Here is a 15,657-nt window from a genome sequence, read left to right on the forward strand (position 1 = left end):
ACAGGCCCACCATGTCCTGCCCCTCACGCATCCACTCATTCATTCATCCGATGTGCTGCCACCAGGCTGCGCAGCCCCGGGTGCCGCCGACCCAAGCGGTCAGAGCAAACGCTGCCCTGGAGTTTCGATCCCCGGGAAAGAAAGCACAGAGGACACGAGGGGGAAACATGGGGCAGGGCACGTGCAGGAAGGGAGAACGCAGGGTGGCGCGGGGTGGCGTGGCGTGGAGGGGGACCCTCTCCACCACATAAGGAAGCCCAGCCCGCACACAGCTCCTGCTCAGAGCTCTGCTGTCCCCTCTCCTGTGTCAACACCCCGCCCCAGTCTCCCCACGCCCAGCGCTCCCCCGCCCCACCTCACGAGCGGTGTTGGACTCTGGACGTGCACCCTCTATTCAGCTGGGGGTTCTGAGAACCCTGGTGCCCAGACCAGCCTCCTGGCCGAGTGCACCTCCACAGATTCACGTCTTCCTGGAACCTCAGAACGTAACTGTATTTGGAAATGGAATCTGTGCAATGAGTTAATTAAGCTGAGATCATACTGGAGGAGGGTGGGCCCCGACCCACGGGTGCACGTGAAGGCAGAGACAAGGAGAGTCCCCGGGCGGCCAACCAGCCTAGAGACGCCGGAGTCACTGGCAAGCCGCAGATACTGGAAAAGGCAAAGAAGTCCCCCCACATGGAGGTCTCTGGAGCAGCATGGCCCTGCCAGCACCGACCCGACTTCCAGCCTCCCAGGAGAGAATACGCTTCTGGAGCTTGAAGTCACGTGTCTGGTAATCTGTTACCTAGGAAACAAATTCAGCGGGTGCCTCAGGCAAGAGTCCAGCCTGGCCCAGACTTGTGGGGAAAACACACGGCTGTATGTGTTTGGGGAATGTTCGTTATTCGGCGATCAGAGCAGTTGGTAACTGATACACACGTCCACCAAAAGAATGGGACAGCATCCGTAGCAACAAGAAGGGAAGAGAAGGAGGGGGGTGTTTAACGGGGAAGGCAGATCCAGGTGGGTCACGGGAGTGCAAAAGGGGGTCTTGAAGATTTCTGGCTGGGGGCCAGGGGAGGTAACGGTCCCTTGGCCTCCTCACCAGGAAAGCTTCAGAGGTGAGCCTGGGGACAGGGCAGGCAGGGCCCATCACGGAAAAGGGACAGTCAGGGGCTTGGAGAGGAGCCCTTGGACTCAGAGGGACCTGGCCTGCAACGGGCTCACTGCTCCAGCCTGGCACTGTGCTTCGGCGGCACGTTCTCTGTCCTCTCCCCCACTGGTTCTGGTGCTGTGCACCTGGACAATAGGCACGGGGGGTAGGGACACCGGCCAGCTCTGTGGGGCCCACGGTGCGCCTAGTTGGGGACGCAGTCCCCAGCCAGCGCTCCGCGAGGGCCCTGAAGGCAGGTCCCAGAGCCGTCGGCCCACGCGCCCGAAGCGCACAGGGTTTAAGATGCACAACCAGTACTGGTCTATTCCGTGTCTCCACCTAAAGTCACCACCCAGTAACTCACGCCCATTGCACACACGGCAGAGCGGTGGCTGGAAGCTTCCTGTCCCGCTCAGGTCAGGCGTCCGGCCACACCCGGGGGGCCACATCTGGGGGGCACACACGGGACTGGAGCTCCCGTTTCCAACCCCACGAGCCCCAGATCATCTGAGCAGCAGCCGTCATTGGGGTCCGGTACTCTGCTCTGGAGGGGGACATGTCCCCACACGTTTGAGGTTTCTCAGCCCATTTCCTTGGGGTGAGTCCTGAGGTCGGCAGAAGGGGCAGCCCTCCCAGCCTCCCTCCGGCCTCTCCCTTACCCACAGCTCGTGCTCTCAGAGCGGCCGAGGGGAAGGGCCTGATAAGGGCACGAGGGGGTGAGCAGGCCCAGCCGTGGTCAGACGGGGCTTGCTGCGGGACCAGGAAGGAGATTTTCTCCTCAGACAACACTTAAGAGCCTTGCGGCCACTGTCACCAAACGCAGACAACACAGAAAGGCGTGATGGGGAAACGCCCAGGCATCTGCACCGTCTCCCGGGCGGCCAGTGCCCTACTCCGTTTTTCCCAGCAGTTATTTTATTGCAGAAACAAGTTTGTCACAAATACCACTTTGTAAACAGCTTGTCTCACGTATGGAGAACTGGTTTCTGTGCTGAGAACAAGACCGTACCGTCCCTTAGGGCATGGCGGTCCTGGCGACATGGCCACGCTGACCTCTGGCTGAGGGGACTCGGCTGCCACCTGCAGCCTCTGTGGTCTTATCTGTCCCTTCTGTGTCCCGTCCCTGTGATGTGTCCACACCGTGTGCTCTTGTGCGGAGAAGGGGTCCAGGATCCGATTCCATTCAGCCATCCGTTCCTGGACAGGCTCGGCGGACAATGCTGAGGTGTCTGTGAGTCGTGAGCACGGCGGCCGCGCCACTAGAGGTCAGGGACAGATCAGCCACAGGACCCAGAGTGCCTGGCGCCCGGACGCAGAGGCAGCACGCCCAGGCTATTGCCCGCCTGTGAGGGGCGCTGGTACCCAGGCCCGTCCTGGGCCCAGAGCTGCCGCCGCGGGGGCCCAGGCCTCTGAGCCGCACATCCACGAGCTCGGGGCCTCTGGCCGGAAGAGCAGCCCCCTCCACATCCTCGAATCAAGGGTTTAAGTCTGATTTCCCACAGTCCGGCCTCCAAACCCCGGGCTTCTCACAATAAATACCCATCCTGCTCCCGGGTCAGCCGCCGCAGGGCGGGACCAGGCCTCCTCCCAGCGTCCAGGCTGACGGACAGCAGCGGCCCTGCTCCCCTTAACCACAAGAGCAGGTGGAGGGGAGCAACCTGGGCTCGGGGCCACAGCGGGGAAAGGGCCGGGGGAGCGGCTCGGAGACAAAACGGGAGAAGCAGACAGGAGATGTTCCATCCGAGCCCCCGGGAACCGGGAGGGCGGCAAGCGCCCCCCAAGCACGGAACAACGTGGCCGCGTCTCAGGATCCTGACGCCTGCCGGGCGGTAGGTCGTGCCATCCCGGTCGGCCAGCCCAGAAAAGCCCAAGAGCAGCCTGGAAGGAAGCCCGCAGGCCCATTGCCCGAGGTCACGCCACAGCTCATCCTCACGGTGGGCACTGCCGCCGGGTTCAAGGCGATGACAGCAGGGGCGGGTCCTCAGGGCTCACGGCACGCCTCCGGACCGGGTCAGAGCTGGCCGCCGCCGTGCAGCTGCATCTGCTGGGCCAGCTGCTGCCCGACGGCCAGCAGGGGGCTGGCCCTGTAGGACGGACTGGCCAGCAGCTCCTGAAACCGGGCCCTTTCTTCCTCACTGAAAGAACGGAGATCAGAGCGGGTCAGCAAACCCCCACACGCCTCGGTGTGGGGTGTTAGGAACAGGCGTCGGCACCGCCTCCCCTCAGCCACCCCACACTCAGGCACCTGGGGTGGGGCTGGACACTGAAGCGGGCGGGCCAGGCCAGGGGTTACCCCGGGACAGAGCACCTGGGGCCTAAGGGTCACCACGGGGAGGTGGCGGGGGGGGGGGGGGGGAGGGGGGCGGCGCTAGGAGGGACTGTACGTGCCCATGGGTCCGGGACACCGGCCCCTCCTCCAGGGAGTGGGCTCTGGGCCCCCATCCCAGCCTTCGTGGGGAGCTGCTACTCAAAGCAGGAGGAAGCTGACAAACGTGGGGAGGCAGAGCCTGCCCGCGGCCTGCACAGGCGGCCTTACATAAGAGGCGCCCTCCCCCTCCCCGCAGCTCTGCCGAATCGGCAGTCACAGTCACGGAGGGGCGGGAGCTCCGCACCCGCCAGCCCGAGACCGGCCCTTCTCGCAGAGGGCGCCGTGGCGACAGAGCTGCGATGGGAGACGGGACGGCTTCCTCCGGGGGTGGGGGTCCGGGGCCCCCCGAGTCCAGGTGGTGGCTGCCGCTCTCCCCCCCGCCGGTCTCTGAGCCCAGCCAGCCGCTCTCAGATGCGCCAGGGCCAGCTCGAGTCTGGTGGGCACCCCTGGGGGATGTCACCTCTGCACGGAAACTAAGGGGACCCGGTCCGAAACCTCAGGATGGCAGTTCCAGAAGCAGTCTGGGCAGGGGGGGGAATGTGCCACAACAGGAGCCGCCCGGCCTAGGGCAGGTGGGGGCAGGACAGGCAAGGCCAAACCTCAAGGTGCCTTCCTGGCTGTCGTCAGGGAGACCGTCCCCTGTGGACCGACTGCCCCAGCCAGGTGTCCGCTCCCGATGCCCGGGATGGCCGGGGGCTCTGGGCTCCAACGAGGACCCCCTAAGAGCTGGCAGCGCTGGTTCTGGTAGCTTCCGCTCCCTTTGCTGCCCACGGAAAGGGCTCCTCGGCCCAGCTGGAAACAGGCTGCTGCACGCCAAGCGGTCCGCGGTGCCCGAGCGGACCCGGGCTGGACGCCGGACAGCACGGGGGGCATGACGGGAGGAGAGGGGTGGGAGCGGCGGAGCCCCATTCGGGAGTGGGCCCTACTCACAGGAGCTGGAGCCTCTGCGCGGCACTCATGCGGCTCAACTCGGCGGGCCGGGGCCTCCTGCTCACCCTCACCCTGTTGGGGACACAGAGAAGCAGGTCAGCGCGGGCGCCCTGGACCCCTTCTCACCGTGGGGCTCCCCACAGGACCCAGCGCAGCCCACCTCCCTGGGGAGCCGGTACCAAGAGACACGTCTACGTGGCGGGCGGCAAGAAGGGCGAGAAAACCAGAGCCCGGAGCCAACACCTAAATTTAGCGTCTAGACCAGAAGGCCTCATTCTTTATTCGTGTTTTCTGATAAAATATGAATGAAAGACCTGTCTCCTGAGTCCCAGAGAGCACCTGCACCCGCCTCTCCTCTCGCTCACGCTGACTCGAGCGCCCGCTCTCAGGCAGGGCTGCCAAGACGGCCACGTGCATCCCCAAGGGCCCGTCCCAGACTCCGAGCCTACGGCCAGGCTTTCCCGAGTCACCCTCCGCCCCAGGCCACCTCGGCTCTGCTCCTCTCGCTGCTGACCCTGCGTTCACCCAGGAGCTGGCCCCTCGCAGAACGGGCTGGCATCCCAGGCCTTGGGGCCCCCCCCCCACTGGCCCCCCCCACCCCCCGTCTATAAAATAGTAAAATCCACTGATGCTTCCCACAGCCCTCCAGCTCCGTCAGCAGAGACCCATCGGGGAGTCCCCTCGGTGCCCGTGGGCCAGGTGACCCCCTAGCAAGGTGGGAGGCCAAGATGGCCATCGAGCCTCAGGGCACGGCTAGGACCCCGGTAAGCAGCTCCCGGGGGGAGGCTCCCGTCCTGCGGACAAAGGCAGACAGGGTGAATCCCCAAGGCCATCGGGGTGAGCAGACCCAACACCCCAGCACAAACCCAGCCAACCCCTCAGTCCTGTCCCCTCTGTCCAGACAGGTCCGGGCCTTGGTCTGCTTTGAAATGACCAAGGCAGAGAGCTCGTAGAAGGGCAGACGCTCACTTGTGGCGTCCGAGCTTGTTCTGGCTGCAGACCGAGCAGGGCAGATGGTGGCTGGACTGAGACCACCCCCCACCCCCGGCGGGAATGCTGTGCGGCTCAGAGCACACAGCCTGCTCGCTGCTCAGGTACCCGCACAGGTGACCCCAGCCTCACCAGCACTGCAGGCAGTGGCTCTGGACAACGGCTGACCCAGGACAAACCTTGGGAAAACCACTGTAGCCCTGAAGCCTCAGTTTCCCTGTCAAACAGGCAAATGCTTTCCTGGCAAACTCTGGGTAGCCAGGCCCGCAGTCCCAAGGCAGGTGACCCCCGGCACTGGTGTCCGCCCTTACCGCTGCCACTCCCCTGCCACTCCCCTGCCACGGGTGAGCCCACAGGGCACGCCCGGCCCCCAGGGGCCTCGGAAACCAAGTGTGTGGAAGAAACCCCAAACGACGCCGGTGGGAACACGCAGACTCCTGCGTAAACCCACAGCCCAGCGGGCAAACCCGAGTCCGCCCAGGGTGGGGGCCCAGCGGAGCCGTGTTGCCACCTCTAGCCAGCTCTCCAGCAGCAGCCGCCAGCCCGGGGCCGCCCCGGTGTAGTGGCGGCAGCGGCCTCAAGACGTGGCCAAGGCCACCCGGACCCCACGGAGTCCCGCGGATGGGCGGCCTCGCCCCTGTGCCCGCTGGCCCGGTGGCTCGGCTGCATGGGGCTCCCCACCCGGTTCGTCAGAACGGAAAAGACGACCTTCACCTGACACTCTCTCATCCAGAGGACTGAATTCTAGAGAAGCTAACCTTCCCGAGGAGCAGCAGGACTGTCTACCGTCCGCGTGCTGGCTCGTGTCAGGAGCCCTCTGTGGCGCCCACGCAGATGGAGGCTGGGACACGGCCAGGGGCAGGCACGCTCCAAAAGCCCCGAGCCCCGGGCTCCCTGCCGCCATCGCCCCGGGAGGCCACATCTCGGATGTGGAACAAGCTTGGAGCGGCCCGGGGCCTCGGTCAGGGTGTCCCGGTGGGTGCCTGGGGACCCCTGCATTCAGGTCTGGGTGTCCAGGGTGCCAAGGCCATCCCCACAGCACGTCCTGTCCGACCCGGACTCTGGGACTTGCCCAGGGGGTGGGGACAACAGCAGTCACGGAGCCATCTATGCCGTCCACACCCTCTGAAGTCACCCACTGGGGGGACCTAATAACCCCAGCGGCACGGCCTCCTCCCGGGCTCCGAGGAATCCGGCCATGGAAGGCCAGGAAGAGGCCCGGACGCTTCCTGTGATGAATGCTGATGGGCTGGGCCTGCTCTTGGCGAGATGGGGCTGGGGGCTCCCGGCCAGGCACAACCGGGCGGGAGGGAGTACAGGGACCCAAGGCAAAGCTTGCGGCTGCGGGCGGGGGGCGGTGAGCGCCATCACCTGCGCACGCCAGACAGCGCCCCCATCCCGCCCCCATCGGGAGAGGCACACAGAGCCCTCCTGAGCCCTGCCCCACGGGCCTCTCCCTTGGCTGACCTTGGCCCGGACCCTTTCGCCGTGACAGGCCAAGAGCAGGAACCTGACAGCCCTCAGGGAGTTCTGAGTGCCAGGGAATTGCTGAGCCCAAGAGCGGTCCTGAGGTCCCCAGACTTGAGCCAGTGTCAGGAGTGAGGACGCTGTTAGGGCGCCTGGCTGGCTCAGTCAGTGCAGTGTGCAACTCCGGATCTTGGGGTTGGGGGCTTGAGCCCCACACTGCATGTGGAGGTTACTTTAAGAAACAAAAAACGAAGTCCTGTAAACTGTCCCTGTAACTTCACAGGAACACACTGGGGTGTGCACGCAGACAGATTTCCTCGTTCTAGCAGCAAGACGGACGGCAGCCCCCGGCAGAAAGGCGGACTCCAGGGCCGGGAGGAAATGCCCCAGGTGAGCCCGGAGCACGTGTAGACCCAGACAGGAAGGAAGTGCCCGAACAACACGACGCCACCTCCATGGGCGTGTCGGGGGGGACACAGGAGCCACCCGAAGGGGCTCCCAGCGGCCAGAGCCGGATCGGTCCCAGCGAGAGGGAGGGCGTGTTGGATGACAGCCACGGTGTAAAACACACACGCACGCGTCCAGACTGACATCGGCAGACGATGCAGGCACGCTCTGATGCGCAGACTGAATTTCTTCTCCGGAGGAGGATCCCACGTCGTCTACGCGGCTGCTCCGTCCCCGGCGGGCCGAGCCCACCTCCCCACTCCTCGGGCGCGGGCTCCGCGCGGCGACTCCCTTCCGCGGGGGGCGGTGCGGGGAAGGGAAGGAGTCGCGTGGATGGGGACAGCCGGCAGACGCACCTCCGCCGGGTGACCACGGCCAACATCAGCGGTGACAGGCCGTGCCGATGGCACCCGCCCGGGCCGGGTGGGAACAGGCGGGCGCTTCCCCCAACAAGCCGCCACCCCAGTCCAGTCACGAGAAGCCATCATGCCGCTCCCACTGGGGGACATCCCCCCCGATCCCTGACTCGTCCTCCTCGACACCGTCAGGGTCATCAGAGAAACTGTCACAGCCCAGAGGAGAAGCAGAGGGATGGGATCAAGGTCACGTGGTGTCCTGGACGGGGGCCCCAGGAAGGAAGAAGGACATCAGGGGAAACTGAGGAAACCCGAATAAACTATGGGGTTTATCCAATGGCTATTTTAAGTGTATCACTTATATATCAATATTGGTGTTTTGATTGTGTCCAAGGCACCACGTAAGAAGCTATTAACTGGGAAGCCGGGCGTGATGGACGGGGGAAGTCTCGGTATCATCTCATCACTCTTCGGTAAACCTAAAACCGTTTCAAGATAACATTTATTCAAACAAACACACAATTCCCTGGTGTCAAGACACACCTGAGGAGGGACCGTGACCCCCCAGCCCAGCCGGGGACCTTCCTACACCCAGAGGGCTGAAAACAATGTCAGCCACAGCAGCCGAGGCCACACGTGCTCCCCGCTGGGCCGCCGGCCGGGTGTTGGTGCAGCTCTCCGCACCCGGGGTGAGCACACATTTCAGATGAGAAAACTCAACGCGGGGGAAGGACGCGTGACTGGGGCCACGTTTGTTATCAAGAACCAGGGTGAGGTTTGCATCTCGGGCCATCAGCTGTGATGGCCACCCGACTCCTTGCCGGACAGAATGCTCTAGATGCTTCCATCCCAGGAGGTGGCCTGGGAGCTTCCAGCTCTGCAGCCGAGTGGCCCCGAGCACACGGCCTGACACCCCCCACCCTCAAGCCTGTGAGCGGGGAGGGGACAGCAGAGGGACTGGCTTCTCTAGAGCACGCACAGCAGGACGGCAGGAAGCGCTACCAGGACGTGTGCGTCTCGGACGGGGTACCAGAAGCAGGGGGCACGGTGCCAGGCTGCGTCTCTGGGGAGCGAAGCAGAGGGCACACGGGGAACAGAGCCCAGCAGCGGTACAGGAAGGACCCCCCCCCCCCCCCCCCCCCCCGCCATGCAGCAGCCCTCCCGGCGAAGCCGCTCTGAGGCCCAAACGGCCGGCAGGCGCCCCTCCTCGACGTGCTGGCCAAGGGAGGCCCCACCACCTGCGGACCTCGCGGCTGGGTCCGTGGAAGCAAGGGTTTCCGCATCAACAACCGGGCCAGGCCCCTCTGGGGCCTTTGCCTGCCTACCCCTCCCCTCCGCCGTTTCTTCTCCCGCTCCGACCCCCGGCCCGGCCTCGCAGCCTCAAGTTCCCGAGGCAGCCGCACACGGACGCTCACCCTGCAGAACGCGGCCGCCGGCCACCGGCCTCCAGCTCCAGCAGTTCAGGGAGGGCGTCTTTCAGGGGCTGCAGGTCCCCCACCACCACCGTGGCCCTCCGTCTCCGCTCTGCCTTGCGCTTCTGCTCGGCCAGCTTTATGGCTTCGATCTCTGGGGAAGAGGAGACGTGAGGTCAGTGAGAGAAGCAGAGAATAAAGAACGGGCAGCTTCCTTCCTGCCGGCACCCTGGGAGCCCAGGGGCAGGCCGGCACCCCGTCCCAGAGGCACACTTCCTAACGGCAGAATGACGAGACTGAGCCGCAGGCACGGAGGCCTTCTCCTTCTGGAAAGGGACACTAGCACGGCGGCCTGTGCCTTTTGGGGGCAGGAGCAGGGATGTGCGGTCAGAAGTGGGCAAACGGACAAGGATTTAAACAGCGAGTCACCGACGGCAGGGCCACATCTCCTGTGCTCTCCAAGCGCCTCCTGGGACCGGGAGGGAGGAAGTGCGTCCCCACGTAGGGGAGTTGATATTGTGGGGCCCCAGGAAGCCTCTGCACAGAAGTCGTTTCTAGAAACTGCAAGCACCCGCCTACCAGGGACAAGCCCTAAGGGAGGCTCCATCCACAGACACAGGAGCCGGCCCCCTCCGAGCCCACGGCACTAGGGCGGCGCCGCGCACCCTGAAGTCCCTCGGCTGTCCGGGGCCAGCTCTGAAGAGCCCACCCCGCCTGCTCCAAAGTCAGAGACACGCAAGCTGCCCCCAACCAGGCTCCCAGAGAGCCCAGGGGCCCCTGGGGAGTGAGGCTGCTCTCCCTGGCCCCAAGAGCTGGGCTCCGGGGGACAAGGATGGCCGCCCCTCAACGCCCCGGACTGTCAGGACCACAAGGGGACAGGTCAGTGCTTCCCATCCTGCCAGGGAGAGGATAAACAATTTACTGAGGTCCCATCAAACCAGGCGCCGCTTCTCCGGGAGGCAAACATCCTAGGACGGCTGCAAAGGCCAGGGCGGGCGTGCTGACAGACCGGCGCCGGGACCGAGGGCAGCAAAGCACAGGCCCAAGGCTCCGGGGAAGACACCTACACACGGCTGCACAGACGTTAGCAAATCCGAGTGGAAGTGTTTTAAATTAGTAACACGTGTTAACTAGCTGGAGCGTGTCCAAGGCACACAAGGATGATTCGACGCAGGGACGTCTGCCGGGGGGTCTGCAGCGGTCTGCTTCAACAGAAAGGCCACCATCGCTATAAGAAATGCCAAAAGGAAGATGCAAGAACTTACTATCCTGGGGACACCTGGGCGGCTCAGTCGGTTAAGCGTCCGACTTCAGCTCAGGTCACGACCTCGCAGTGTGTGGGTTCAAGCCCCACGTCGGGCTCTGTGCCGGCAGCTCGGAGCCCGGAGCCTGCTTCCGATTCTGTGTCTCCCTCTCTCTCTCTGCCCCTCCCCCGCTCACTCTCTCCCTTTTTCTCGAAAATAACATTAAAAGGTTTTTTTAAATTAAACAAAAAAGAACTATCAGCTCACCATAAAAGTTATAATAGAGCCATGAATGGAAGGACATTCTCTAATTTGGCAGGAGATTATCTACCAGAAACCTCATATTCTCTGGCAAAACATCAGAAGCCCCCACACCAACCCGTCATGCACCTAGGGAGGGTGGGCAGCAGTGAGAACCCATAGGGCAGAGCTCAGCCGGCCCAATCAAGCCACCACAAAGCTGACAACAGACTCAAACTTCAACAGCATTTTTAACTGAACCTATGAAACTAATTCCAAATCTTATTTTTAAAAAAAAATTTTTTTTAATGTTTATTTATTTTTGAGACAGACAGAGACAGAATGCAAGTGGGTTAGGGGCAGAGAGAGGGAGACACAGAATCCAAAGCAGGCTCCAGGCCCCGAGCTGTCAGCACAGAGCCCGACGCGGGGCTCGAACTCACCAGCTGTGAGATCATGACCTGAGCCGAAGTTGGACGCCCAACCGACTGAGCCACCCAGGCGTCCCCCAGATCTTTTTTTTTTTTTTTTTTAATTTTAAGAGAGACAGAGAGAGAGCAAGTGTGCACACTCACACAAACAGTTGAGGGGCAGAGAGAGACAGACAGAAAATCCCAAGCAGGCTCAGCGTGGAGCCCAATGCAGGGCTTGATCTCAACCAGGAGATCATGACCTGAGCCAAAGTCAGGAGTCGCATGCTCAACCAACTGAGCAACCCAGGCACCCCCAAATCTCGTTTTTAAAAGAACTGAATGGTAAGAGTAGCCAAAACGTTTTTTAGAAGAACAAGCAACAAGACAGTGGGCCTCCTGGACACTGAAGCAAACTGTGAAGTGACAGAAATCCCAACAGTGTGGCGTCACCGGGCAGGTGTGAAGGGCAGCCTTCCACCTGCTGTCCCCAAAACTAAGCAACAATGAAACACGACAAATAAACAGAAACGTAAAGCCAGAAAACACAGGCGCCAGGCACTGATGTGCACGCGTGCACGCACATACACACGCACGAACACACACACACACCCCCCAGGTAAATACAAAAAGGTGTGCGACTTTAATCTTGCACCACCAGCCGGCGGTTACCCCTGTATGGAACTTGGCAGTGAACGCGGTCTTCGGCTTTGCCCGTGTTACCTAAACGGTTCTGTAACTTTTTTACGTGGGGCTGAAACATCACCTTATCCTCAGATTTGGGTGCCCTCTCATTCCAGCCCGGGGGCTCAGGGAGTGAGAACAGTGAATTTAAGGGGGTGTCAGTTCCGTGCCAACCGGCTCAGCACAGGCGCTCCAGGCTGGCAGCTCTTGGCAGGGACGACCTCGCCGCCGTCCCCACGGTCCCCGCCCGGCTGGCTCTCCCCTGCTTCTGCACTGAGCCCCAGAGTCGCTCCCGTCTCCCAGCCAGAGACGGGGCCGCACAGGGAGGGAGGCAGAGGTGCCTCCCTCCCACCTGGAGTGTCCTTCGAGGCCTGGACCCTGCATGCCCTCTTCTGGCATCGAAGCCACCCTTCGTCCTTCCAGGCAGGTAGGTAGCGGCCTCCCCTCCCCCCACGGGCTCCGCCATCTTTCTACCTAGGCTGGAAACAGCCCCCTTGGCGGATTTCTCTCCAAGGAAACCCTTCCGGGGGCGCTGGGACCCGACAGACCACACACTGACGCTTGTCCCCAGGAACAATCTCACGGCTGGCCCACTTACAAGCAAAGAGAGACAGGGAAAGGTCCATTCTACCAACTATGTGGTCTAGAGCAGCAGGTTCTGAGTGTTTTGGGGGTAGGTAGGAGGCTCCTCCTGCCCCTACCGCTCCCCCTCGGCTGGCTCTGGAAGGTTCCCAGAGACTGACACTCCTTTATCCTAAATGGTTTAATTTAAAACTAGCCTGATGGGGCACCTGGGTGGCTCAGTCGGTTGAGCAGCCGACTCTTGGTTTTGGCTCAGATCACTCAGGGTCATGGGATCGAGCTCCGCACTGGGCTCCGCACTGAGTGGAGCCTGCTTGAGATTCCCTCTCTCTCTGCCCCTCGCATGCACGCTCTCTCTCTAAAATAAAAATTTTTAAATCACTGGGGCACCTGGGTGGCTCAGTCGGTTAAGTGTCCGACTCGATTTTGGCTCAGGTCACGACCTCATAATTCGGTGGGTTCGAGTAACGTGGAGCCTGTGTGGGATTCATTCTCTCTCTCTCTCTCTCTCTCTCTCTCTCTCTCTCTGCCCCTCCCCCACTCGCCCAGTCTGTCTCTCAAATCAATAAACTTGTCAGGAGAATGAACAGGAAAGTCACAGTCTGGAAGAAAATCTGCAACACGTGTACATGACCCAGGGCTGGCCTCCCGGACGTAAGAACAATTCTTGGAGCTCAGGAAGAGAAGGCAAAGAGCCTCACGAAACCACACACGACCGGACATGCCGTGCAAGCGGGAGTGGCCGGTGAAACGCCCGGTGGCGGTAACGAGCGCCAACGCCACGAGGAGCGGCTGACACCCTGCCTGGCACTCGGATGCCGCCGCGCCCTGGCAGAGCCGTGGCGCAGGCGGAACGCGCCTCCGCGGCCGGCGGGAGCATAGATGTACAACCACTCTAGGAAACGTCTGGCAGCTGCTTCTTAAACTAAACATACACCTGCCCTATGACCCCGCGTTCCATTCCCAACTACTCACCCCAGAGAAATGAAAACATATTCCACAAAAAGACCTGTGAAGAATGTTCACAGCCTTTTTCACGGTAGCTAAAAAGAGAAAAAGACCAGGTGTCCATCCGTAGGAAAGTGGGCAGCAAAGAGTACATCCAGATAAAGAAATCCTTCTCGGCGACAGAAGGGCACGGGCCATAGCTGCGCTCAGCAGAGAGGACTCTCAAAAACACCACGTGAAGCAAAGAAATCCAGACACGAAAAGAGTACGTCCTACGAGATTCCACATACGTGATGTCTAGAGCAGTAAAATCTAGGGAGACTCAAAAGAAATGACACAGGGGTCACCTGCAGGGTAGTCGAGAATGCGGAGCGAGGGGACTGCGTGGGAAGGCGCACGGGGACTCGCCGGCGACGGTGGCCTTCTGTGTCTCAAAGGGACTCTGGTTGCACACGTGTGCGCATTGGTCACAAATCGCTGCCTGGCCCTTCACTGCACCCAATTTCACCTCAAAATAAAAATGAAAACCCATCAACAGACGCTGAACCGTAGAACTATTTGGGAGAAAGTGTGCTGACGTCTGCCACTCAGGAACGTGCACAGAATGCGGGTGGTGGACAGACGGACAGAAACGGACAGACGAGCAGACGTGGGAAAGAAGTGGTGTCCACGTAAAACCGAGGTGGTGGTTTCAGGTTTCCCCGTAACATTCCCCCTGCTCCTGCGTGACATTTTTCATGACACAATACTAGGTAAGACCGAGTGGGGTGACGTGGGCACCGCCACAGCCCGCCGTTCCTGAACAAAACTGTGAGACAGAGGAGCTAAGTAACTCAAACTCAAAGAAAGAAAGAACAGCGTGTTAAAACGACAAGAACTGAGAATTCAGACCCAGAGAAAGTGGAAGAAACAAGCGAATACGGGAACCGACTCCCGGGACGGAAGAGATCGGAGACGGGCGCAAACACAGGACAGCGACCAGGGGCTCTGATGACGAGGGGCCCGCAGCCCTTTGCTAGTGAGGGCAGAGATCGGACTGGAGAAGATGTTTCACGGGAAACTACAGGTGGCCAAGACTGACCCAAGCAGTGAGACGAAGACACCAACCAGCACGGGAAGAAAATTTTAAACATCAGCTCAACGCTGCAGCCCAGACACGTGCAGGGTCCCGGTGGCCGCCGTCTATCAGTTTTCCAAATCTAGTACACAGAGGACATTCTGTACGTCTCCGTGCCAGGAACCGTGACAAAAGAAAATCAATGAATGAATCACTTCCTTAAGGAACTTCCCCAAAGTGACCACAAAGTAAAATAATTGTGGGAGAAACAGGCAAATTTCCCTAGAAAATTTAAGAAGTATATTTTCTTTAAAACCTTCCAGGAGGGGCGCCTGCGTGGCTCAGTCTGTTAAGCATCCAACCCTTGATTTCGGCTCAAGCCCTGATCCCAGGGTCAAGGGCCCAAGCCCCACTTGAGGGTCCGCAGTGACAGCACAGAGTCTGCTCCGCCCTGCTCTGCCTCTCTCTCCCTGCCCCTCCCCCGCGCACGTGTGTGTCCAGACACACGCGCTCGCTCTCTAAAGAAACAAAAGATACTTCCAACGAAAACGAATTTTAACCACGAGAGAATACACAGGGTATCACAAATGATTTTCAAAAGTCAACAGAATCACACTCGAAAGGTGCAATAAGAAACAAATTGCAAAGCAATCCTCACAAGAAAACCTTCAGAAGAGCATCAGTGAGCACTCGGCACCACGAAAAGTAACCCCGTCTTCCAGAAGGCGACCGGTGGGCAGAGAGGCACCGGGTGCGGCGAGGCGGCCGCTGGAGGCCCTCAGAGAGAAGGACCGCGCGGCCGCGGCCCGCAGAAAAGTCCGGAAGGTCACCACTGGCGGGAAGGTGACCTCACGGACACCCTGAGTGGCTCTGAGGTGACACACTCACGACACACGGGATCGCTTGCGTGCTGACGAGCCGACGCCGCGAGGAGCCCAGAGCGGCAGGTGCAGGGACGACGGGGACCGTCTGGGGGGGGCGTCAAGCCGGGAGGCGAGGGAGGTACTTACTCTGCAGCCACCTCTCACGCCTCAGCTTCAGTTTCTCCTTCTTGGGCAAAATGACCCGGGCGTCCGCACCTGGGGACAGAGCACACGGGGTGAGTGGAGCGCGTGTCGGGAGGGAGCCCTGCAGCAGTGTCCTTCTGAGGCCGCAGGCGGGCCTCACCAGCGAACCCTCCCGCCCTGACTCCGGGATGGCCTCCAGGACGGGCCACCGTGTGGCCGTGAGGCCCAGAGATGCCACACAGCTCACGGGCAGACACGCACTTTCTGGCTAGGCAGAAGCCTGTGCCCCCGAGCCGCATGGGCCCCGCTGTTTGGAATTTCTCTGCACAGGCGCTGCTCAAAGCCAAGGGGTCTCAGGGGAGTCCAGTCTAGGCAAGAGG

The 15,657-nt window shown here is 61.4% G+C and overlaps 1 protein-coding gene across 5 annotated transcripts in view; it reads right to left on the reverse strand.

Annotated features, from left to right (window-relative positions):
• Positions 1 to 1,908: 1,908 nt before the first annotated feature.
• The window catches only part of SLX9 (SLX9 ribosome biogenesis factor), a 36,952-nt gene continuing 23,203 nt past the window's right edge, over positions 1,909 to 15,657 (reverse strand). The window contains exons 3-6 of one of the 5 annotated variants that reach the window (XM_042956471.1): positions 15,281 to 15,349; positions 9,109 to 9,259; positions 4,434 to 4,505; positions 1,909 to 3,270 (exon numbers count right to left, since the gene is read on the reverse strand). In XM_042956471.1, coding sequence (XP_042812405.1) covers positions 3,147 to 3,270; positions 4,434 to 4,505; positions 9,109 to 9,259; positions 15,281 to 15,349 — 416 coding nt within the window. In that variant the 3' untranslated portion in view covers positions 1,909 to 3,146. The remainder of the gene's footprint in view (positions 3,271 to 4,433; positions 4,506 to 9,108; positions 9,260 to 15,280; positions 15,350 to 15,657) is intronic. The other 4 variants (XM_042956470.1, XM_042956467.1, XM_042956469.1 and 1 more) reach the window with 4 other exon arrangements.

The sequence above is a fragment of the Panthera tigris genome, chromosome C2 (genome assembly GCF_018350195.1).
Source record: "Panthera tigris isolate Pti1 chromosome C2, P.tigris_Pti1_mat1.1, whole genome shotgun sequence".
NCBI lineage: Eukaryota > Metazoa > Chordata > Mammalia > Carnivora > Felidae > Panthera > Panthera tigris.